The sequence below is a fragment of the Hyaena hyaena genome, unplaced genomic scaffold (assembly GCF_003009895.1).
Source record: "Hyaena hyaena isolate Hyena2069 unplaced genomic scaffold, ASM300989v1 scaffold_104, whole genome shotgun sequence".
Classification (NCBI taxonomy): Eukaryota; Metazoa; Chordata; class Mammalia; order Carnivora; family Hyaenidae; genus Hyaena; species Hyaena hyaena.
In genome coordinates, this window is record NW_024080736.1 from 3,064,192 (window position 1) to 3,087,514 (window position 23,323).

The window sequence follows — 23,323 nt, forward strand, 5'->3', positions numbered from 1 at the left end:
CTGTCAGTAGAGAGCCTGATGCAGGGCTCGAACTCATGAACCGCGAGATCATGACCTGAGCCAAAGTCAGACACTCAACCGACCACACCACCCAGGCACCCCATTCATCATCAGTGAATGATGTTGGCTCTCAAATCATTATGCTATTTGTATCTAAATGGATTGGTATAAATGAAGCAATTTACACAGTATCAATAGTCACGATATACTGGAAATAACATGCTTGCAACTACTTAAACTTATCAATGAAATACTTCAAATGTTAACTTCAAATGTGGTGGTAGGGATTCATTTTCAAAATTCTTTCAAGGAGTACCAAAAAAGGACTGAAGACCAGTGACCAGGTACTTTTTGGACAACAGCCCATCTCAGTTGGCCCATCTCAACCCAGATGGTCTCAACCCAAATTGCTTCATTTGTTAGGCTAGATTCTTTTTTTTTTTTTTAATCAAAGTATAATTTACACATAGAAGTGCACATATTTTCACAATCTGATATACACATAGGTAACCAGCTCCTGGATCAGGAAGCCGAACAGTACTGGCACCCCAGAAGTCCCCCTCATGCTTGGATAAACTTCTTAGCCTCTCTCTGCTTCTGATTCCTTATCTCTGAAATGGAGCTAATAATACCACCCTCATAGGGTTGTTACAAGGCTTCGATTCACTGACATCTGCAGAGTAGTCAGCAGGGACCTGGCACAGGGCGAGCATTATGGAAATGGTGTCATGATTCTTGATGATGACCGAGTCAGAGACTCTTTCCCTTTACTCCATCCTGGCAAAAAGCCCTATGTTCCTGGGGCTACTGAGCCCAGCAGAGAACTTTCCAGTCTCTAACACACAAATCTTTGTGAGAGGGATTTGGAGAAGACCACAGCTGTTGGAGTCACAGCACAGTCAAAGACCTGATGACCCCCAGGTAAGTAACACACCCAGCCTAACATGAAATGTGCAGACTTTATTAGCTGTGAGACATTCCACTGCCCGCTAGGGTTCCAAAGGTCATCATGGAACCACGAGGGGCAGAGTGGCTGGGAGCTGGAGCTCTGTGCTCTGATGTGTCCACTGCAGAGGACACTTTCATCTCTAGCCGGTTCACAGGAGGTCTCACTAACCGTGGCGCCTGGTCCGTGAAGCAGTGGATAGTTCTGAGCCATAAGGAGTGAGGTTCTCACACAGATCAGAAACTTCTCCCTTTTTCACTAACCTCTCTGTACTGTAAGGTACCTCCACCCCCAAGCCTCATTCTCCCGCCACCAGGCCTACTGTCTATACTTTTTATGTCTTTATTTTATTTTGAGAGACAGAGACAGAGTGAGCGGGGGAGGGGCAGAGAGAGAGGGAGACACAGAATCTGAAGCAGGCTCCAGGCTCTGAGCTGTCAGCACAGAGCCCGAAGTGGGGCTCAAACCCACAGACTGTGAGATCACGACCTGAGCCGAAGTCGGACGCTCAACCGACTGAGCCACCCAGGCTTCCCGGGCCTACTGTCTAAACAGATCCCTGGAGGAGTCTGGGAAAGTCCTGACCGTCTTCACCCATGCCATCGTGGGTCACCTAGGTTGGCAGTTTGTAGCTATACTAGAAGAATAAATGCTTTCCAGAGGCCAGTTTGGCAGCTGTCTGCCTCCCCCAAACCCTTAACTCTCACCCACCTTCAGTTCTTGCATAGTGGCTCTAACTTGGGGTTCAGTGGCTCTAACTCCCCGCCAACCCAGGATCTGAGCCATGTCTCTGGAACTCCAGCTGCTTGGGGACGGGGCCGAGACGTTCAGGAAGGGAGGGAAAGCGGGGACCACAGATGAGTCCCTGTACCTCCAGGGGATGCAGAGGTGAGGCCAGGGGTGATAGAAGCCCCTCAGGCTGTTCCTGTTCCGGGGACAGTGTGAGAATTTTGTCTGTTGCCATGACCAAGGGAGTCACCCTGGAGGAGGAGTTCTTTCTCTTCAGTCTACACTTGTTCAAGTCACCACAGCCTGGGACCTGGAAGGGGCAGGAGAGGGGAAGGCCACCAACTTCAGGGATGGGAACTGGCAGAGGCCGTGTCCCGTTACCCTTGTCCCAGCTGTGGGGTCTATAATCACAATTTGGGCTTTGCCACCACCTGTCCAGGCTCCTTGTCCATGACTCAAAACAGAAAAGAGGACAGCAGAACCCGTGGCTCCTCTAAGACCACAGAGGCCGTGAGCCTGATGCCACAGTGGGACCAAGTTCAGGGTGGAAGAAGACATGCAGCTGCCCCCAGGAAAGGCCCTGGGGATCCCTTCATCCGCTCACCTGTGCAGGGGGCAGACCACCCTGGGGCAGCCTAGTTCCTGGGCTCTGAGTGGCTGAGGCCGCAGGAAACAAGGTCAGGTCATTGGAGGTAGGAGCTCCTAGAATGTAGCCAGTGTGGCCCTGGGGCAGGGGCTGCTGAAGGAGCTGTAGGATGCGGCTGAGATCTGAGGACATGCGGGACTCCAACCTGCCAGACAGAACCTCACAGTCAAGGTCAGGGTCAGGGTCAGGATCAAGACAAGGGAGAGCTGTTCAGGTCCTGAGGGCAGCTCTGGATTTTGTAACCTGCATGCCGTTCCTGCTGGATGGAATGGCAGCCTGGGACCTACCTGAAGCTATTTCCCTGGTACACTCCACAGGCCCTGCTAAAATTTCCCTTCGTACGTCCCTGACTTCAATAATGACAGTGACCAGGCACTGTGCACACATCATTTTGTCCTCATAAGGAAGCTTTGATATGGGTATTCATTCTGATTATCCCCATTTCACAAAAAGGCAAACGGAGGCTCAGGGTGCTTAGGTAACTTGTCACAGTCTTGCTGGTGGAGTTTGGAGAACTCTTGCAGAGCCAGGTTTGGAGCCCAGGACTCTACTGTCCAAGCCCTCACTCTACCACCACAGCCCTGCCATCCTCAAGCCACATTCCCTTTCCAAGGGACTATGGCATTTGTTTCTGCATCAGGTTATTCCCCTATTCCAAGAAGGCTTCCTTGACCTATTCTGCGGTTTGCCAGGACAAGCCATCCAAGGAACCGGGCTTAGTGACTGAGGGATGGGGAAGCCTCCAGCTAAATCGGGTTGGCCATTCTAAAACCCACAGGGCACTGAGTGTGATGTCCCTGATCCACCAAGAGGGGGCACTCGTGCCTAGCCCACTGCTGGCTGTGCTCTCTGCAACCACCCCCATCCTGGTCTCAAAGGGCACTCACCTGTTCATCTGGGCCTGGAGCTGCTCTAGCCTGGAGCCCAGCTCCCGAGGCCAGCAGCCTGGATCCTCCTGAGGGTTTGGGGTGCTGTCCCTTGGCCTTGGGGGCACTTGATGCAGCAACTCAGGCCAGAGGCCAGATGCATCTGAGATGCTCATAGAAGGGGCTGCAGCTGCAGGAGGGAAAAGGAAGCCTGAGCTTAGGCAGACCTGACCAGGAGCAGAGCCTATCCCCTTCCCCTACCTGCTCTGGAAACACAGGTTGGGAGAAGTGAATGTCTTTACCTGGGTGTCCCGCAGTACAAGGTCCTGTCCCCACAGAGGTCAGACTTCCAGGTCCCAGAAGGCTGTAGCCCCGGGAAGGGGGTGGGGGCCCCAGCTTGGAGAACAGGGGGTCCTGGCTAGGTGGGGACATTCCAGCCTTGGCCTCCCTGTCCAAGGAGCTGCAGTCCAGCGGGTCTCCTGGTGGGCTTTGATGTGAAACCCCATGGGGCTGGCCTGTACCCACCGCTGGGGAGAGCCCCCATTCAGGCTCTGAGGACCCAGGGGGAGGAAGGAGACAAAGGCCTCTCCTACTGAGCCTAGAGAGGAAGCCCCTCTCCTCTCATCAAGGGGCTCGGGAGGTCTCTCCCAAGGTGAGGCAAATTGGGAAAGACATGAAAAGGGGAAAGGCTAGGCAGGGGCTTCAGGCTGGGGCAGGTAGACACTGGTGGCAGCTGGCTTTGCTCACCTGACTGGTTGTCACTGAGGAAGAAGCCTTGGTGGTCCTGGCTGCCTGGAGCTGGTCGGGGTGGTGACTGGAGACCCCCGCCTGCCTTGTGGGGAAAAAGAGCATCAAGTAACAGGTACCAAAGCTGGGACAAGTTCTCTTTTTTCTCCCCAGCACCCCCTCCTAGGGTCCTTGGGACAACTAGGTGAGAAAGTGGTGACAGGTGGCCAGGTTCCCCCTGATGTTTCAGGCAGCTTCCTACAGGCTCTCTCCTGCGTGGGTGGGCAGGAGATTAGCAGGGGCTTGGAGATGTGCAGGCTTCCCCTACAGAGTTCGGAAGAGGCTGCCTTGAGCAGCAAGATTTGGAGGTGGGGCGGGGGGGAGCTGTTCTTTCAGTCCTCCCTTTCCTGAACACTCTGGTGCTCCTCTCCTCAGCTTGGGCTACTGGGGAGTTTCCTCCGAGGAGACTGGGTCTGGAATCCCTAATCCATCCAGGAAGTACCCTCAGCAGCCCTCTTGGCAGACCATCTCCTGGCACCATGAGACTTAGGGGTGGGATACCCAGGGACTACCCAGGGACTACAGATGCCCCAGGCCACTGAGATCGCATCCCTCTTGCCCTGGTGTCCAGCCACTGGGCACTCAGACTACCTGATGGCTCCTAGTGACTAGGGCCCCAGGGCAGCATGCTTATAAGATGTCTCCTAGACAGATCAGGTGTCAAAAAGAGAGACTGAGGGAGGGGAGAATAGCAGAAGGGACAGGGTGGGGAGGGCTGCCCATGGCAAGAAACCCTGCCTGAGCCAGCAGAGCCCCTCCTCCTGAGGCTGGGGTAGGGGGCTCAGCTCCAGGGGCCCTCAGGCACTGTTGCATCTGCCAGGCACACATGCCCCCTCCTTCCCACCAGCTGACTCCAGACCCCTACTTCATACAGTTACTTCCGGGCACTTGCAGTCTGTACTGGCTGTCCCACTCCTTTGGTAACCCTGAACTCCACAGAAGTTCGGTCTCCTCACACACCCTCGTGACTTCCTTGTTTATTTAATTATGAGGCTCTTTATTTTCCATGAGTTATTATAATTTCCTCCACTGAGTGATAAGCTTGGGAGGAGAGGCTGCTCTACTACTTGTTTACACCCCTGGGACCTAGAGAATGGCAGACACCCCCTCTTCCAGCTTGGTGTCATGGGGTGCCTGGGTTGTGGAGTCACACAAACTTGAGTCCACACTTTGGCTCTGCTATTGACTATGTGGCGGTATGGCTTTGGTTAGTTTATCATCCTCTCTGATCGTTAGTTTTCTCATCTGGAAAGTGGGGAAATAACACTATGTGCAAGGAGAAGACGAAATGAGATCATGTCCAAGAAGCCCAGTGAGTGCTTAGCATGGGGTTGGTGCTCGACAATTGGTAGCTCTCATCATACTTAGCATTATGTTGGCCATGGTAGGCACAGAAGAAATTATGGTGAAGGATGCAGGATGGGCTTGAACGGAAAGGAGGTGGTCAGATGGGTCCCCTCTGGCCAGGCAGGCCAAGTGCCCAGCAGCCTCCACTACCCATTACCAGCTGGCCGAGGACAGCTACCCGCCCTGGCCCACCCAGCCCAGACTCACGTCCCGCAGGTTGAAGGTGACTTCCAGCTTACTCCAGAAGCTGTCTGCAAACGCAGGGTACATGTCCAGTACCTCCAGCAGGTCTGCCCGCTGGATCTTGTGCAGGTCACAGTAGGTCAGGGCCCGCACATCTGCACTGGACTTGCCCGGCCGGGCGTGAAGGCTAATGGGCTCCCCAAAGATGTCGTTCTTTCCTGCCAGCCAGAGGGGCAGGGGTCTCTCCAGGGTCTGGCTCCAAGCTGTCTTCTGAAGAGCCTCCCTGAGGGCCCCTTGACCATGAACTCCCCCCACACCTCCCTCAACCTCAGGGTTCCTGCCAGGCTGAGCTTGGTGCTCAGGGATCAAGCTCTAGGGACAAGGTTGGATGTGTTGGCTGAGGGTCAGGATGCTCATTTGTTCTCTGAGCTCTGCAGAGGCCACATAACCTTCCAGCATGTGAGTCCTTTGCCCCAGTCTTCTGGCCTCTCAGGACCACCCTCTGTCAGAGTCTCCCTCCTATTTTCCATGTTTTTTGGGACTACCCCATCCAATCCCCTCCCCCAACTCCAGGAGACAGTGGACAAGAAGAGACACTAAAGGTCCCTGCTCAAACTTTTCCTCTCTCTTCAGCCTGATGGTGCTGCAAGAGGGCAGGGAACCCAAGACCAGGGGCACCCAGCTCCCCCAGGGCAAGGCCTGAGACTTCTGCCTCTTTGTGTTCCCACTCCCTACTGTGGGGCCAGGTAACCAGCATGGCCCTGGCAGAGCAAGCCCGAGGAAGCCCCTTCCCCTTTCTGGGCTCCAGTGTTCTTATCTCTAAAATGGGTATAACCATATCTGCTTTGCTTGCCCCACTGGACTGTGCAGAGGAACAGATGTGATGCTTGAGAAACTGCCTCAAATAGCAAGAGGCACCAGGCAGTTTGATGCAAGGCATTGGGACAGATGAATGTCCCAGGGTGGACATAAGCTGATGATACTTGGGGCATGTGGCAAAGGTATTGGGCCCTCCTGGTGTCAGGGCCACTGTGCTGGTCACAGTGAATGGCCATGAATGGATGCTGTCCCACCCACAAGGAGCCCTCAAATCCCTGCAAGGCAGGCACATAAGCAACCAATTAGTTTAGAGATGATCTATAGAACCTTAGGACAAGGGAGAACCAAGAACTAAGGGGCTGGGGGGGGGGAGGGGCTACCAGGAGTGGTAGGGCAAGGAGGAGGGGCTTACAGAGGAAGTGAAGTGGGGGCTGAGTTGTGACAATGAGGTGGGCTGGGCCCCTAGCAGGAAGGCCATCAGAGCAGCAGAAACAGCTGTATGGTCAGTGCTGGTCGGCAGAGAGCCTAGGACCCAGGTACCAGGGACCATGATTGCTTTGACGTCCACACCTCCCCCTCCCCCCAGGGAAAGTCCAGCCCCTCAGCCTGGCAATACCAACCAGGAGCACTAATGGTTTCCATGGACAATGATGGATGGAAGCCAAGGCCTGTTGCCCATGAGAACAGGATCAAAGGTCATTCACAGAGGAGGGGGACTGAGGCCCAGAGAAGGAAGGGACTTACCAGGGTCACATATGAAATGCATAAGCTCAAAGTCTGGGCAACATTATAAAATGGTGGTTATCCAGTAGATGAAGGATTATGATCTAATGTCCATTTCCACTCAGGCCAAAATGAGAGGATTTCAGGTCTCTAACTGAAACTTAAAATGGACTGGCTTCTTAATTATTAAATATAATGATTGTCTTTCTCATGTGGATGAAACTTCTAAGGTAGCCTGGGAGTGAGGGGAGGTCTCACAGAGGAGCCCATGTCTTGAGCCCAGCCTTGAAGGATGACTGGGGTCTGCCAGGCAGGTGTCCAGGCAGAGTGGCAGCACATGCAGAGGCAGAGAGGTGTGTCAGGGACAGCAGGTTAGAGAACTAGAAGCGGTTTGTATGGCTGGGGCAGGAGGTACCAGGGGGAGGCTTGGCAGGATTTGGGGTGGCCAGACTGGGAAGGACTGTGCATGCTATCATCAGGGATTTACATGTATCCTGGGGGTCCTGGGGAGCCATGGGAAGATTTTGAGCAGAAGAGGGGTATGCACGAATGTGAATTTCAGGTCACTGGCAGAAGATGGAAGGTGAGGTATGGGGGTAGACCAGATGTGGGGACACAGGAAAAGGAAGGACATGATGAGGGACATGGGACAAGGAGTCAGGTGTGGTGTGGGAGACTGGTGTGGGACAGAGAGGTATTCATGAGGGGAACAAACAGGATTCTGTGCCTTCCTGGATTGGGGTGGGGGGCAGGAAAGGAGAAGGGTACTCCCTTGGTTGACTCCCAGGTCTCTTGGCCCCAGCAATGGACAGTTCACAGTGATGGGGATTCTGAAGGAGCAGCTTCTGGGGAATGATGATGATTTCAGACATGTTGTTTGGTCTGCCTATGGAATTTAGGGTGGCTATGCCCAGGAAGGAATGGAATATTCTAGTCTCAGGAGAGATTGGGGCCAGAACAGAGCTCTGGGGGTCCTGTGGCACAGATGAGGCTGAGAGCATGGGAACAAGGAGGTAGCTCAGGCGAGGGTAGAGGGTGAGGAAAAGAAAGCAGAGCCCACACTTGGTGAATGGTAGTTGAAGGCAGGACAAAGGGAGAGGACTGAACAGAGGAACTGGAGAGAGGGGTGCTGTCCAGTGGAGTGGGAGGAGACCCCAGCCACCTCCGGAGACCAAAGGAGAGAGAGGCGGGCATCCTGATCAGGGTCTTGGGGTGGGCTAAGCTCAGCGAGAAGGCAAGGAAGATGAGAATCGTCTCAGAGAGGTAAAGTGACCTGCCCAAGGTCACATGGTTGGTAAGTGGCAGAGGCTATGTATGCCCCACATCTGCCCCCTGTCCAGTGCTCGTCTCATTCCTCCTAAGTGTCCAGCTGTCCATGTAGCTGCAGTGAATGAGACTGGGGTCCTCCTTCCACTCAGAACAAACCTTTGCCTTCTCACACTGAGCTCCCCAAAAGTGGAAGAAGATAGGAACCTTCCTGGACTCCGGAATCGGACACACAGCCCTAGAATCCCTGTTTGGCCACTTGCCAACATGACCTCTCTGAGCCTCTCCTCCCCTATCAGGAAAAATGGAACCTATGGTAGAGGTTCGTTTTAAGGATTCGGTGATCTGGATGTAAAGCTCTCCACTGCGCATGCTTACGTGGCAGGGCAGTAAAAGGTGCCACCATCATCATTAGGAATGGAATAGTCCAGGCAGGACATCACTAGTTCACCACATCCACCCGTACTAGTCTGGCCCTCCTTGCCTGACCCACCTAGGATGGCCACGACCACGTCGCCCCGCAAGATCTCGATGGAGCCTCGGGAGATGAAGTAGAGCGTGGAGAGCACGTCGCCGAGGTGCACCAGTGTGTCCCCAGGAGGTGCGTGCGTAGTCTTGAACTTGACCGCCAGTGCGCGCAGGCAGCCCTTGCTGGCGCCACGGAAGGCTGGGCAGTGCTGCAGCAGCGCGCGATGCAGGTGCAGGCAGATGTCGGCCTGCAGGCACTCGGGGAAGCCCTTCAGCACCTGCGAGGGGGGCGGCCGCGTCCAGGGTAGTGCGGCTGGGCTTGGGGCTGGGGGAACAGGGTGGGGAGGGGTCTGGGGGGCGCCCTGTGCCCGCGGGACCTTGACCTCCCCTGGGACACTTAGCCAGAGCTGCTGGATCGCCTGCCCCACCCGAGGCAGGGCGGCGGGGGCTCACCGCGTTCATGTCAATGCCATTGGTGTAGGACCAGGCATGCTGGAAGTACTCTTCCAGGCGCTGCCGCAGCGGGTTGGGGATCTGGTGGAAGCGGATGAACTCCTTGACACGCAGCATCTGCGTGTGGTAGCGCGCAGTGCCGGAGTACAGACGCTGGATGATGGCAGACACGTTGCCAAAGATGCTGGCGTACATGAGGGCTGGAGTGAGGCAGCGGGGGTGCAGGGAGTGAACTCCTCCACATCCCCACCCGGCCATCGCACCCCAGGGCCTGCTCCACACCTCCTTCTCCCTAGGAGCCCTCTGATCGGGGGTCCCTCTGTCTAAGGCCAAGTCAGAAGTGCCCAAAACAGCGCCAGGGCCCACGAGGGACAAAGGCCCCCGGGCTTCCTGCCCTCTTCCCTCTGTGTCTCTTGGCATCTTGCTGGGCCCAGAGGCCAAACTCCTGAGAACTAGGGCAATGATTTTTTTTTAGTACAGATTTGTTTTCTCCTTCAAGTTGTAGAAAAGCATGATAAAGAGAAAACTCTTGGTCTCTGTTTTCACCCATTTTTTTTTTTTTCCCTCTCGTTGTTTTTGTTTCTCTGGGCTTTCACATCTCTAAATACTCTGAACATGACAACTTAATCTACGTGTAAACTTCCACACTGCCTCTTGTGTTCCTAGACCCGGTGTGTTAGGAAGCAGTGCAGGGCCTGGGAACATACACAGTCAGAGGAGCTGGCCCCCTGGGATGGAACTGGGTCTCTGTATAACCCCTGGCAAGTGAGGACTTTAGTCTCTGGGTCTGTAAACTGGCCTTGTGATATAGCTCCCCGTAGGATAGTGATGAAAACGAAATGTGCACCTTTGATAGGTACTTAGAAAAGTGCCTGGCATGGGCCGCCGGCTTCACGGATGTGTGACCTGCGCTAAGAACCCCTGCTTGGTTCCATGCTCTGCTGTCACCATTCTTGAAATCTTTAAGACTTTTAAAATAAACGGCCCCACATTTTCATTTTGTGCTGGGCCCTGCAAGTCATGTAAGCTGGTCCTGGTCCCTGGCACACAGCAAGGGCTGTAAGGGTGTTAAGTTTCGTGTATAGTAGGCGTACATATGCAAAATTTCACTGTGCTGAGTGCTTCGTATTTGCCCATCGCACTCAGTGTTACTGTGTTATGACTCATTACAAAACTAAAAACTGAATGCCATGGGTAAGGCCCAGGCATGAGGGGCCACTCACAGCCGATGAGCATGACGCAGATCGAGAAGACCTTCTCAGAGTTGGTGTTGGGGGAGACATTGCCGAAGCCCACGCTGGTAAGGCTGCTGAAGGTGAAGTAGAGGGCTGTGACATACTTGTCCTGCACTGAGGGGCCAGAGGCTGGGTCGCTGCCGTTGTAGCGCTTGCCAAGCTGCGCGCCCAGGCTGTCCAGCCAGCCAATCTTGGGCTCCAGGTAGGGCCGCTCCACGTTGCCGATAGCGTACCAAATGCAGGCCAGCCAGTGTGCGATGAGCGCGAAGGTGCACATGAGCAGGCAAAGCACGGCTGCCCCGTACTCAGAGTAGCGGTCCAGCTTCCGCGCCACACGCACCAGCCGCAGCAGCCTCGCCGTTTTCAGCAGCCCAATCAGGGTTGTGGTCTGGGGGGACGGGGGGGGGTCAGGAAGGGGGACATGGGGCCAAGGGTCAGCCGTTGAAAGGCTGCACTTAGGACCACATTTGTTTACTTGTGCATATGGTCACACAGTCATTCAGCAAACACTTATGGAGAACCTGCCCTGGGCTCTGGGTCAGTGAATCACAGTGCAGGACCCTAAGGAGCTCTCAGCCTAAAGCTCAAAGCAGTGTTATAGTTGCTAGGACAGAAGGCCAGGGTACTGCAGAGTAAAGGGAGGTCAATTCTGTACGTGCAGGGGAGGGGAGGCTTCATAGAGGAGGTGATACCTGAGCTAAATCTTGAGTGGTGAGGCTGAGTCTGCAGGCAGACAGGAGGGAGAGGGAAAGGCATTCTAGGCCTAGGGAACAGAATGAGCCAAGCAAGGCATGGAGGTGTGCGATGGTACAGCCCACGTGGAAAGCCAAGTGCAGTGCTGCCGCCTGGAGTGCAGAGTGGGAGGCGGTGGGATGTTGAGGAATGAGCCCGAAAGGTTGGCAGGGGCAGCTCCCATGGGCCTCGAGGTCCAAAATGAACTTGGTTTTATTCCAAGCCATTGGGGAGCCACTGAAGTTTCTAGAGACAGTGTCAGATGAGTGATCTGAAACTGGTCGTGGCTTCTACGTGGAGAGGTGAAGCTGGCAGGTGCAGGGCTAGGGCAGAAGTGGGTAAGAAGGTCACTCAGTGTTCAGGCAGGGGGAGTGGGAGTGGAGAGGAGGGGACTAGATCGGCTGGGAGAGGGAGCAGGGAGCAGAGAGTCGTGATGGACCCCCTACCCCGGAGGGACAGGCTGTTGGAGGGGGTGACTGGAAGGAGAGGGTAGAACTGATTGGAATGGAAAGCTTATCCCAGGGAGGTGGGGCAAAAGGCGGGACTGGAAGCTGTGAGAAGAGCCTGCATACGTCTTCATGTCAGCTATGGGAAGCCAGTGGGCATAGTGGAGGGTCAGGGGGTGCAAGGGGGAGTCAGGCTGCCTCGTGGGAACAGCCCAGAGATTCCCTTTACAACTCCAGGGTAGGTAGAAGCCAGCACGAGGGGCTGGGAGGTGGCTGACCATCCCAGAAGGGGCAGAATTTTGGAACATAGGGAGGGCATCCAGGCCTAGGGCACAGCCTTGGCTGGTCATTCTCCAGGGCGGGGAGATGACACATGTCCTAGGGCCCCTTCCCACCTCCACCTGCTTTGGCAAAGGTACGTCATGCCAGGGCTGTGGGGCTGGGGCACAGGGGACGGCCATAGCCGCTGGCCTGAATGGGGTTTGCTCACCTCATCAGAGCCGGTGCGGAAGATAAGAAGATCAAATGGGATGGCAGCCACCATGTCAATGAGGAACCAGCCCTTGAAGTAGTGGATGGCAATGCGGCGAGGGTGGCTGACCACCTCGTCGTTGGTGTTGACATAGGTGGTGCGGAAGTTGATGACAATGTCCACAATGAACATGATGTCTACAATGAGGTCCACCACGGTGAGTGGACTGCAGGTGTAGCCGCAGTCCATGTGTTGAGATTCGTCCTGGTCACTGAGCAGGAAAGCGGCTGAGTAGGGTGTGAAGATGGCCGTGTAGATGACCAGCAGCAGGATGAGCCAGTCCCACACGGCCTTGAAGGGGCTATAGTGCAGGAGGGTCCCACGGTGGATGCGTGGTGCCTGCAGCTTGTACTCTGGCAGCACGTCCGCACCCAGGGACAGAACCTGGGGGTGGGGGTCATAGGGTGGTCAGCAGAGCATCCACTGCTAGTGAGAAAGGTCTGGGAGGGATGAAGACTTAGGGGTGAGGCCTGGGAAGGGAGCTGTGGGAGAGAGTAGGTGATGAGGGCTGTGGAGGGCAGAGGGGATGAAGCAAAGATGGGGCAGAGCACGTATGAGGCAAATTCATAAAGGGACAGGTGTATGGGGAGGAAGTGCAAAGAGGAGATGGGCTATAAGAGGAGGGGTGCGGCTCTGTTGCATAGTGACCTCAGGCTCGAAGCTCACCAATTCCCTTATAAACAGGCTGTCCTCGAGTGTAGACAAGGCTGGAGGAGGGGTGAAGGGAGGGCAGGGGAGATTCAGGCAGGGGAGAGTCATTTGTGGGCATATTCCAGAGAAGAACCCTGGGGGTCCAATCCTTTTTGGTGGGTGTTGGAGGTTCCCAGCGGTCAAGACTCCTGATGGGAATAAGTCACTCCCAGAATGGCCTCTTCATTCCTGAAGACCCTGTGGAGCCTAGACCAGCGAGGGCTCTCCTTAGGGCTCACTTGCAAAGCCTTCCATGGAAAGAGTCAAATTTGGGGGCATGTAGCTAGTCTGAGCCTTTGACAGGTCCTGGGCACCAGGAAGGCCTGACTATTTTGCTCATGTCCAAGGAGGGTTTGTACATGTGAGAGAGAGAGAGAGAGAGAGAGAGAGAGAGACAGGGAGGGGGGGAGGGAAAGGGAATGAGCAGAGGAGAAGGGCAAAGAGGGAGAGAGAGAGACAGACAGAGAGAGAGAGAGAATCCGAAGCGGACTCCATGCCCAAAGCTGGGCTTGACCCCACAACCCCGGGATCAAAACCTGAGCAGAAATCAAGAGTCGGACACTCAAGTGACAGAGCCCCCCAGGCTCCCCCAAGAGGTTTTGATGATTACTTTCAGCTGAGCCCCCTCTGCTGTGCCCCTCCCACCCCTGCCTCGGAGACTACAGCCAATATAGGTCACCAGGCCCAGCCCAACAGGCCCAGGCTCTACCCAGCCTACCCATCACAAGAAGCATCTGGGCCATCGGGACGGGCATATGTTTTGAAGCCAGACCTCCCAGGTTGATCTCAGGTCTGACACTGCTCTAAGTCTCGGGGCAAATTTTATGACCTCTATGAGGCTTAGTTCCCTCATTAGCAGAATGGATAACAAAGGACAGCCAACTTCATAGCACTGTGATTAAGTGAGATGAAACATCTCCACGGCACATGCTGATCTATGAGGGTTCCTCTTCCCTGCTCATCCTGTGTCAGGCACTGCCCCAACAAGGATGGAACCTGAAGGGTGTCCCACTGACCTCCCCCCGACCCCCACCACTGGATAGGCACTGGCAGATGGCTCTGAAGTTTAAGGTTGGACCTTGCAAATCAGACAAAGTAACAGATGATGTCACAATAAGGAAGATCTGTCAGAGGGCTGGTTAAACCCTGTGGGTCCCGGATTGGCCATCTAAATCCCTAGAAGGGGTCACAGGGTCCCCACCCTACAGTGACCCCCTGCTCGGCCTTCAGGCCTGAGCTCCTATTCTGCCTCTCAGGAAGCCTCCTCTCACCCTCTTTCTTGATTTTTCCCATTGTCCCCGGTAAACACCCCTGAACACACAGCTATTCTCCCCTGAACAATAGGCCATCTTATATGCCCAGCACGTAGTCCACATGGAAGCTCAACCAAAGGGAGTGACCTCAGCCAACTGAGCTGAATGAGCACTGAGAGCTTGGGTCGTTATAGCCACTCCTCTCCTTCCCTGGCTGCTCAAGAGCACTCCAAGATGGAACAGCAAAGCCTAGGGCTTGTCCCAAGGCAGCAGGGATTCAGAGGGTTGGGGTGGGTGATAAGAGGATACCCACTTCCTGAGTGAGGTCCCCAGGCAGTGGCATCATCCCCCCACCACACAGACTCCATACTTTCTTGCTGCTGAAGCCAGCATGAGGACACTTCCCAGTGTTGCCCAGAGCTGCAGGCTCCTCGGGATGTAAGAACTCAGGTGTGAGGTCCCAGCCCTCTGAGCCCTGGTTGAGGCCAGAGTGACTCTTCTGCTCTGGGCCCCTGCCAGCTCCCTCCCCTGAGCTCTGTCAGGCGCCTCTCCCACCTTAGGGCCCATATGAGGGGCGGGCATGAGTAAAGCCAAGGCTAGCTGGGGGAGGGGCAGGAAAGGAGCGGCAGGTTGGGTGAGGCAGGGACCACAGGCCCCAGCCAGGTCTGTCAGTCTTCATGGGCGACTCTCCAGTCTAACAGCCCCCACCACCCCTGTGCCAACCTGAGGGCCCTGAGGTGAGTGGCCAGGTGCAGTTCCCATCGTTGGGCCAGTGGGCCACCTGCCTGACCCCTGCGGGCCCAGCCCTGCAGCCTGCGATACTCCCTTGCCTAGGATTCTGGAATGTGGGGAAAGGATGGGTCACAGAAAGTTTCCATCCTACCTGCTCCATCACAGGCTGTGCTTCAGACAAAAGGGGGCAGAGAGGAAAAAAGAATTTCTTCCATCCCTCATGAAGGCAAAGCCTCACAGAAAGTTGGGTGTAGGCCCTCCCTGCCCCCTTGACCTATACTTCCTTGCTCAGCCCTGGCCTAGCCCCCCTTGATGCCTCCTGGGAACTGCACTACTCAATGTCTAAAGAATGTTAAATGGTCTCTGAGGAGAGACCACGTAGTCCAGTTCTCTGCACATAAGAGCTCCGGGGCCCAGAAAAGGCATAAGGTCCCTTGTCCAAGGTCACACAGCAAGTCAGTGGCAGGACTCTGGTCATCTGAACCTCAGGCAGGGCTCTTGCATTTCCTTCTAGAATGGTTAGGTGGGGATTGGGGCCTCAGGCCCCTTGTGAAGGGACATGGGGGTCAGCTGAAACAGAGAACCCAGAGAGGTTTGCCTTGGGCTGGCCAAGAAAGGGCTGAAGGGGAGGGAGGCATTCAGGGCCTGATCTCTAGGAATCTGCTCGAAGAGAGCTAGGGGCGCCTGGGTGGCTTAGTTGGTTAAGCGTCCGACTTTCGCTTAGGTCATGATCTCACGGTTCGTGGGTTCAAGCCCTGCGTCGGGCTCTGTGCTGACTGCCAGCTCGGAGCCTGGAGCCTGTTTCAGAGTCTGTGTCTCCCTCTCTCTCTGACCCTCCCTTGCTCACGCTGTCTCTCTCTCTCTCTCTCTCTCTCCTAGAAATAAATAAAAATATTTTTTTAAAAAAAGAGAGCTAAAGATGCCAGGGCCAGCTCCCCTCTGCCTGGATTGTACGCAGCTCCTGTTGTGTGTTGGGAGGTGGGGGAACAGGGGCAGGAATAGGGCTGGGCCACCCTCCATCCTTCCTCCTCTTCCCCTCTCAGAAGCCCTAACACTTCTTCTCTCTGCTTCTCCTTCTTTGTGACAGGCAGAGCCTTCCCCCAACCCAGGCTCCCCCAGACCTACGATGCGGCACTATTCACAGCCCCTGCTGACTCTGACCTACCCCTGCTCCACCAGCAGGGTGGTGGCCTCAGGATAGGCCTTTAGGTCTGAGGAATCAGGTCCCGGCAGGACAGGAGGCCTGGGGGTCAGGCCAGACCCCTGGGGGCTGGCCAAGCTGACTGCCTCTGACACCCCCAGCCCCAGAGGAGCCCAGACCTCAAGCCTGAGAAGGGACCTTCAAGGCCAGCACAGGTCCGCCCACCCTGCCCCGTGGCCCGCACCTGGGTGACCTTCTCAGTGACGTTCTGGGTCCGTTCCACCACCTTGTGTGGTGCGATGATCTCAATCTCTGTGGTGGAGCCTGAGCGGTGCTTCTCCAGGTTGAACTCCACGAAGTTGAGCGTGAACTGTGGGATCTGGCTGATGGTCCTGTACTTGACCCTGCCCGTGCCAGGACCCTGTGCACCTGTCCTGCCATGAGAGCCCTCTGAAACCAGGCCCAGGGTCAGAGCAGCCTGAGCCAGAGGACCAGCCGCCCCACCGGGCACCCCCATTCACCCCTTCTGCCACCACCTGCACCCCACCTTACCAGAGCCCAGGAAGCTTTGGGACAGCAGGCACTGGGACAGGCTGCGGCGCTCACTCTTGGCCAGGAGCTGGGCCAGGTCCTCGAAGTTAAGGATGAACATGATAACGGCTCCATCTTCGTTCTTCACGGGTACCACGTCCACCAGGCAGCGGAAGCTGGAGGCTGCAAACACCATTGGGAGGGGTCACAGAAAGGATCCTCTCCAACAGTGACCCAGCCAGGGGATGCCAGGGAGGGGGCTGGGTTGAGGTCAAGTTAAGGGCAGCCATGAGGTGAGGAGGCCTGGACTATTGGGCAGAGGGTTGGTGATGCTGCCTAGCAGGTGTCCTACCCACAGGCCAGGGGTGGGGAGAGCAGCTTAGCTGCTCATTAGGAGATAATGTAGCATCAGGCCCAAGTCCACACTCAGCCCTCAGCTCAGGGCTTAACCTTGAGGTTTGCTTCTGCTGTAATTAAAGCTGAGCAGATGGGGTGGATTAAGTGGGGAGGTGAGGTCGGGCATTCTACCCCCATGTAGCTCTGGCTGACCCTGGGTTCAGCTCCTGTATTCCCATCCCACAAAGATGCCCCCCACCCCCGATGCTGGAAGGAACTCGTCGAGAACACACTAAGTGCGTGTCCTGAGCTCGTTGGCACTTTAGGCCTCAAAATCCATGGTGGTGCCTAGTGGATTCTCGGGGGGGCAGATATAGACCCCCATTCTGCAGAGTCTGGGGTTCTGAGAAACTGACTGGCTAGTGCTGGGAGGGGACATGGAGTGGGGCTCCAAGCACACAACAGCTTGGGCAAGGGAAGGGACTGGTCCAGGATGAGGACACTGGAGTGAAGGCCAGGCTGCTGCCCCAGGACTCAAAGGCACTCAGGGTCCCAAGTCAGAGGCTCTGGGACTGGAGAGCAGGCAGAGCAGTGGCCTGGGGTCTAGAGAGGGAGAGAGATGGCAGGGTGGGTGCAGGCCAGGCCCTACTCTCCGCCCTCTTGGGCAGCTTAGACCTAGCCGTTGATCCGCCCTTAGCTTCAGGGCCTCCCACCCACACAGGTGGGTAGAACAAATCAAAGCTAAGACAGCCACATACCCCCAGAGCCCAGCCTATGGGCTAAGTGGGTGGGTGGGTGCCCCATAAGACCCCTCCGAGGTCCCAATAGCTCAAACTATTGGTGGGTATCAGGCCCAAAGGGCAGGATGCTAAGGGGCAGGGGCCTCAAGTAAATACTCAAATCAGAAAGCAGAGCTGCCCTCCCTTGAGGGCAGGTTTGCATCTGTCTCATTTGCGAGGGGCCAGCACCTGTCCCGGGTGTTGTTTGTTAATTGAGTGAATAAAAGAATAGGTAAATGTGAGTGGGTGGGAGGCCAGTTGGCAGGAGCATTGCTACTTTGGGGTCCCTTAGAATCGCTCTTTCCCCAAAGTGCCTCCTCACACTATTAGAGCTGTGTGCAGCTGAGCCTCCCTCATCCTCCCTCCCACCTTCCTCTCTGGGAGCAGGAATCTCCTGGATCAGATTCCCGGACTCCGAGGCACCAGGCAGCCATCTGCCAGCTGCTGCACTGGGCCCCGGGGGAGACATCCATACCGAGGAGAGGCCACCCACCTGGCTCTGTGACCACTCCTGGGCTCACAGTGCTCTAGGCTCTGCCGCCCAGACCAGAACCTGGCACTCCTGTCTGCCCGGGACATGGAGAGGCTTGGATACAGGGACCTAGCCAGGATTCTCTTTGGCTGGTGGTTTGAGACACTCCCCGCAAGGCCAGATTGTCTCTTCACTCTCTGGCACTACAGAGATTCTGCCTAGCAGAGGGCAGGGAGAAGGTAGCACTGGGCAAAGGAATAGGACCTCCAGGCTTTCTCTGTGCTGCTGGGGACTGTCAAGGCTGGGTCTTCAAGTGGCTGGACCCACCCACTGATGCTATCTTTGGAAAAGTGAGGCTGGGAACAGACCAAAGACCCATCAGAGCAGTGAGCGCTAGAGGGGAGCTGTGCATGGCACCCCATGCCCGACCTTTAATCCTGCTGCCTGTAGGGAGGGCAGAGACAGGAGGCTGTGAGGATTTGGCGAGTTCAGAACATTCTTTCCCCGCATCCCTGGGCTGTCCTTGCTCACAAGTAACTGTGTTTGGGCAACCAGAAGTGGGTGAGTATGTCACACTAGTTGTGCCCAGGAGTGGCAGTGTCCCTGTGCTCTGGCCCCATTGCTGGAGGCTAAGCCACATCTCTGCCTTGTTCTCCCTTCCAAGGGCTCCTCCCAGAGCCCACCTCTTCTCTGACCAAGGGCAGCAGATTTGTCTGGCACCTGCTTCACAGTCCTTCTCTCTGCTCTTCTCTGCTTCTTGGATTGCTCTTCCTTCAGTTTCTCGTTGTTCCAACCCCCTCCCCCTCCCAGCTCTTGTCCCTGCTCTGCATAGCTTCCTTGTTGTCTATCACTCCTATCTCTTTATGCCCACCCCATGCAGGGTTGCAGTGAGCCTTTACAGGAGGAGATGGTGCTACAGAATGCTGCCACTAAGAGGGTGGCCGAGGAGGATGGCCTCCTGCTTGGTGCCTCTGGCATTCATGGGTAAGTATGTGGAAAACACTTGGGGCCTCTGACCTTAGCCCTTGCCCTCTCTTCCTCATCCAGAGCTGAGGATTGAAGGACCCCAGGCATCCTCTAGTGTGGCTTGGAGATTAAGAAATTCTTTGGTTTGGGGTCATCAGAGAAGAGGGCCCGACAAGGCAGGCAGGGCTGGGCTCCTCTGGCAGGTGCGCAGGGGGGTCAGGGGTAGAGGTGGGAGAGATGTGAGTGCTCTATCCCTCCCTCCAGACTCTCATTAGTTCCAGTCTCGTGACCATCCCCATTCCTCCTTATCTGTTAGGCTCTAACTTTTCCCAGTAAAGGCAGATGGAGGAAGATCCAGGTTCTCAGGGGGTCTCTGAGCCCTATCTCATGCGGTAATTTTTGCCAGGTGCCCTGGCTTTTTTGAGTCCAATTTCGTGCAGCTGTATAATGTGGAGATAAATGGACACAGACCTTTCATTTTGACTTGGAGAACTGTCAGTGGATTACCCTTTTAGAGGAAAAGAGGATTATAAATAAACCAGCTAGAGTTCTGTTCAGGACCCTTTTCCACCTCCCTGGAGTCAGGGGGAGGGATTGAGAAGAGATATTGACTTGAGGAGGGAAGAAATCACCATTAGGATGCCAGTCAGCAGGACTAAAAGATGTATGTGAATATGATAAAAAAGAATCATGTGGTCAGAGTGAACCGTAAGGTGAACATAAGTTATCTGGGTACCACATCCTTTCCTTAGGGTAATGCAGGCCAAGAAGCTCTCTTTTCTGGGTTTCAGGCCAATCTCAGGCAAGTCCAGGTAGTCAAAGGCTTGGGTAACAGGACAGAGAAGAGCTTAGGGTTGGGTGGGATAGACTGGGATTTGGGGGCATCAGGTATGTGGTAATTTTCCATTTTCACTGAGGGCTAGCTTCTAAGACTAGGTCCTGAGGTCTCTTCTGATAGTGGGAGGACCTCAGCAGTGTTCTGAAGATCTGAGTCCTGATCTCAGAGGGCTGATGCCTGGTCTTGATCTTTGCCCCCTGCCCAGAAACATTCAGGGTGCTGAAGAGACCCTAAGAGACCTGATCTGACGTCCCTAGGGATCTGAGAACAGCCTGTACCACTCTGGGACCCAGTTAGAGCTCTGGGATCGAAGACAAGGACCTACTGTCCTGCCGCCCCCACCCCCCACCCCATTTCCTGCTGTCCCATCCTGTTCCCTGGGGACCCTTCTCACTCCCCTGACTGTCACCTCCTCCCTGAAATGATGTGAGGAGGTGAGGTCACAGCTTTTAAAAATATTCTGACTTCATTAACCCTGTGAGTGCTGCCAAACTAAGCCAGATTCTTCCTAGTCACCCTTGCATCTGTTTGGTTGGTAGCAACAATAGACAGCCAGGGGGACAGTCAGAACCTGCCCATGAAGCACCCAGGAAACCCTTAAACATAAACATGCACGCACACACGCACACACGCCCACTCATGTTCACACTTACATTCATGCTCCATACACACCCCAGGCCCTTGGAACCCAGGTTCTCAGTACCCTTCAGTCCCAATCCAAAGGGACCTGCCCTTTATCTGTACTCAGATGGCTCTCATGCCTGCCTTCTCCAGATGTCCTACAGTTGGGGTAGAGGCAGTTGGGGTTCTCTCTCCCCTCTTGGTATTAGTTAGAACAGATATCTCGAATAAAAAAATGCAGAGACTTGGGTTCTGGCCCAAGGTTGGGCCCTAGCAGTAGGATCTTGGGCAATTCCCTCCTTTTTCTTGGGCCTTGGTTTCGTCATCCATGAAATGAAGGGATTTATCTAAGCCAGTGGTTCCTAAATTTGGCAGAAGATCAGAACTGCCAGGGAGATTTTCCCGAATGCACCTGCGTTGGCCTCAACTCACACCTCTGAGTCAGCCTCTCTCTAGGGAAGGTGTGTTTTGGAAAACACACCCCAGGTAATTCTGATTCAGAGCCAGGTGGAGGGGGCCATTAATACAAGTGATTTTCAAGGGAATTTCAGGATCCTAGTTCCCACTCATCTCTCCCTTCCTTCCTACCTGCTGTCTCTGAGGTCCTAGGGGGAAGGTCTTAAAGGCCTGCAGAGCTTTGTCCTCAGCCCCTGCCCCATGGTTCTGTTCTGTATGCAATACACATGGGCTGGAAGTAACATCCCAAACGGGATGAGCCTCCGGGTCAGGGCAAGCTGCAGGACCTAACTCTCTAGGGATCTGGGGCTGAGTGAGCCAGGTCCACTCCTGTTTCCCAGCCAGCAGCTCCCAAGCCTTGACTGCCCACAGAGGCCTTGAGGGGGTGACTCCTCCCCTAATCCCCAGAACAGACGGAGATGAGGAAAGGTTAATTTTTGTTCCAGCTGCCTGACAGCTGGGGCTGACAGTGACAGAGTGGGCGGCCAGGAGACTGGGGACATGGGGGAGGGATGGTGGAACGGGAGGCCCTGCCTGGGGTGAGGACCAGTCAGTGAGTCAGCCTCGTCTCCAGCTTCCGAAAAGGACCTCAGAAAACGTTGAAATCAATGCCCATCACTTCCCCCCTGCAGATGAGGAAACTGAGGAACAGAGAGGAGACAGGATTCGTCTGGACCCTTTGGTCCCTGGGTCAGCGCCCTCCCAGTTGGCCACTCTGGCTGGACAAGAGAAGGATAGAGTCTGCCTTGCAGAACCTGTGGCCCAAGGGAGCCTCACCATCCTTGCGGTAGTAGAGGATGTCCACCTTGCACTCCTCGGTCCCCAGCAGGGCCTGCGCTAGACGGGACATGGCACTGCGCGGGGTATTGGGGCCTGTGAGGAAGTCGCAGGTGCACGGTCGCTGCATCACCTCCACTCGGGAGTAGCCGAAGAGTTCACAGAAGCCGTCATTGCAGTAAATGATGGCACAGTTCTCCATCTGAGCATTGGCGATCAGGAACTTCCGACCTGGGGTGGGGTGTGGGAAGCCCATGGCAAACAAGATTGGGCAGCAGGGAGGGAAAGAGCATAAGGATTCTCAGCAGCAGTGAGAGGGTGTCTAGATGGGGGAGCAGAGGAATGATCAGAACGAGGGAGAGGAGAAGTGAGGTCTGGTGGGGGTGGGAAGATCTAGGTGGCCAGAGTCATGGGGGGAAGGTCATAGGACTCCTGAAAGTAATGAGGGGGGTGGTTAGGATAGGGGATCAGAACAGTGACCAGAAGAGTTGGGAGGAGGAGTCAGGCCTGGGGATGATGGGGAAGACCAGGGCAGTAATGGGATCAGTGAAGGTGGAAAGAGGCCCAAGGCTTCCGGGAGTCAGCACAGGGAGTCAGGAAGGAGCAGCAGGGATGTGACCAGATGGGGCCAGGTCTGAGGAGAGCTCTTAGAAAGACTAGGGTGACTACCGCCAGGAGGCAAAAAGGAGGTAGTCAAAGAAACTTCTGGAGGAAGTGTGCGGGGGTGTTCAGAGGAGGAAGCGGAGGGGATAGAAGGGAAAGCCAGCACTTGGGGTACCAAGAAATCAACTCAGGGCAGGAGAGTGGGACTGCAGTCTGCCCCTCCTGCTTCGAGAGAGAGAGTGGCATTGAAGCAAGTGGAGATCGCTGGAACGGAAAGTCTGGGGACATTAAAGCATTCAGCATCAGTACCACCTCTCCCCCCTCACTCCATTCAAAGTAAGCAAAGGGGTCCCGCCACTCCTGCCACCGAGCCAAGACTTCGGATCGTTCCCCCCACCTCAACGCACAGACTCACTCTGGCCCTCGAACTTGCGGATGATCGTGTCCAGGTACGTGTTTTGGGGCGCGACGTGGCCCCTGCGGACAGGCATCTTTTGGCCGCGGCCTCTCCTCGGCTCCCTGCGCCTCTGTCTGTCCTCGGGCTCAGCGGCGTCCGGCTCCGGGGGGGCTCTCCTCCGGGGAGGGCCGCGGGGCTCCGTGCCCCGCCTGCCCGCCTGCGTCTATGCTCCGCTTCCCTGCACCGCCCTCCCAGGCCAGCCGCGGCCGCACCTCGCTCCCTCTGCTCCCGCCCCGGAGCTGTCCGCGCCGCGGTGCTGAAAGAAGCCGCGCGCGGCGGCGGGGCGGGGTTCGCGGGGCGGGGGCAACCTCTCCCGGACCCAACGGGGCAGGGGCGGGGCCCTGACTCCTAGTGGGTGGAGCTGGGCAGAAGTGCCGCGCCAGGAATGGGGTCAGAGCTCCTCTCAGGAACTTCTTTCTGGTCTTGTCCCACTGGCCAATGGCCTCAACCCCCCTCGGACCCTCTCCCAATACCAATACCGAAGGGTAGTCAGG

The 23,323-nt window shown here is 55.7% G+C and overlaps 1 protein-coding gene across 3 annotated transcripts; it reads right to left on the reverse strand.

The window, feature by feature from the left end:
• Window positions 1-1,476: 1,476 nt before the first annotated feature.
• Window positions 1,477-22,863, reverse strand: KCNH6 (potassium voltage-gated channel subfamily H member 6). 3 transcript variants are annotated; one of them, XM_039235990.1, is made up of 15 exons: window positions 22,788-22,863; window positions 21,770-22,000; window positions 16,546-16,707; window positions 16,238-16,443; window positions 12,136-12,561; window positions 10,456-10,855; window positions 9,233-9,432; window positions 8,805-9,057; window positions 5,528-5,721; window positions 3,935-4,019; window positions 3,689-3,702; window positions 3,490-3,583; window positions 3,209-3,377; window positions 2,280-2,466; window positions 1,477-1,985 (listed from the first exon to the last, which is right to left on the reverse strand). In XM_039235990.1, the coding sequence occupies exons 1-15, from the start codon at window positions 22,861-22,863 to the stop codon at window positions 1,701-1,703; spliced, it is 2,982 nt and encodes a 993-aa protein (XP_039091921.1). In that variant the 3' UTR covers window positions 1,477-1,700. The 3 variants fall into 3 exon arrangements, with proteins under 3 accessions (XP_039091921.1, XP_039091923.1, XP_039091922.1); XM_039235992.1 differs by lacking the exons at window positions 3,490-3,583; window positions 3,689-3,702 and having other exon boundaries at window positions 10,456-10,541; window positions 10,701-10,855; XM_039235991.1 differs by lacking the exons at window positions 3,490-3,583; window positions 3,689-3,702.
• Between the last annotated feature and the right edge of the window lie 460 nt (window positions 22,864-23,323).

What these genes read in the sequence shown, in the direction of transcription:
- KCNH6 (XM_039235990.1), bottom strand. Translation starts at nt 22,863, where the DNA reads ATGCCTGTCCGCAGGGGCCACGTCGCGCCCCAAAACACGTACCTGGAC. An exon ending in CCAAAGCTTCCTGGGCTCTG is followed by an intron (nt 16,444 to 16,545) that starts GTAAGGTGGGGT and finishes GCCTGGTTTCAG; the next exon opens with AGGGCTCTCATGGCAGGACA. An exon ending in TCACTGAGAAGGTCACCCAG is followed by an intron (nt 12,562 to 16,237) that starts GTGCGGGCCACG and finishes CCCCACCCCCAG; the next exon opens with GTTCTGTCCCTGGGTGCGGA.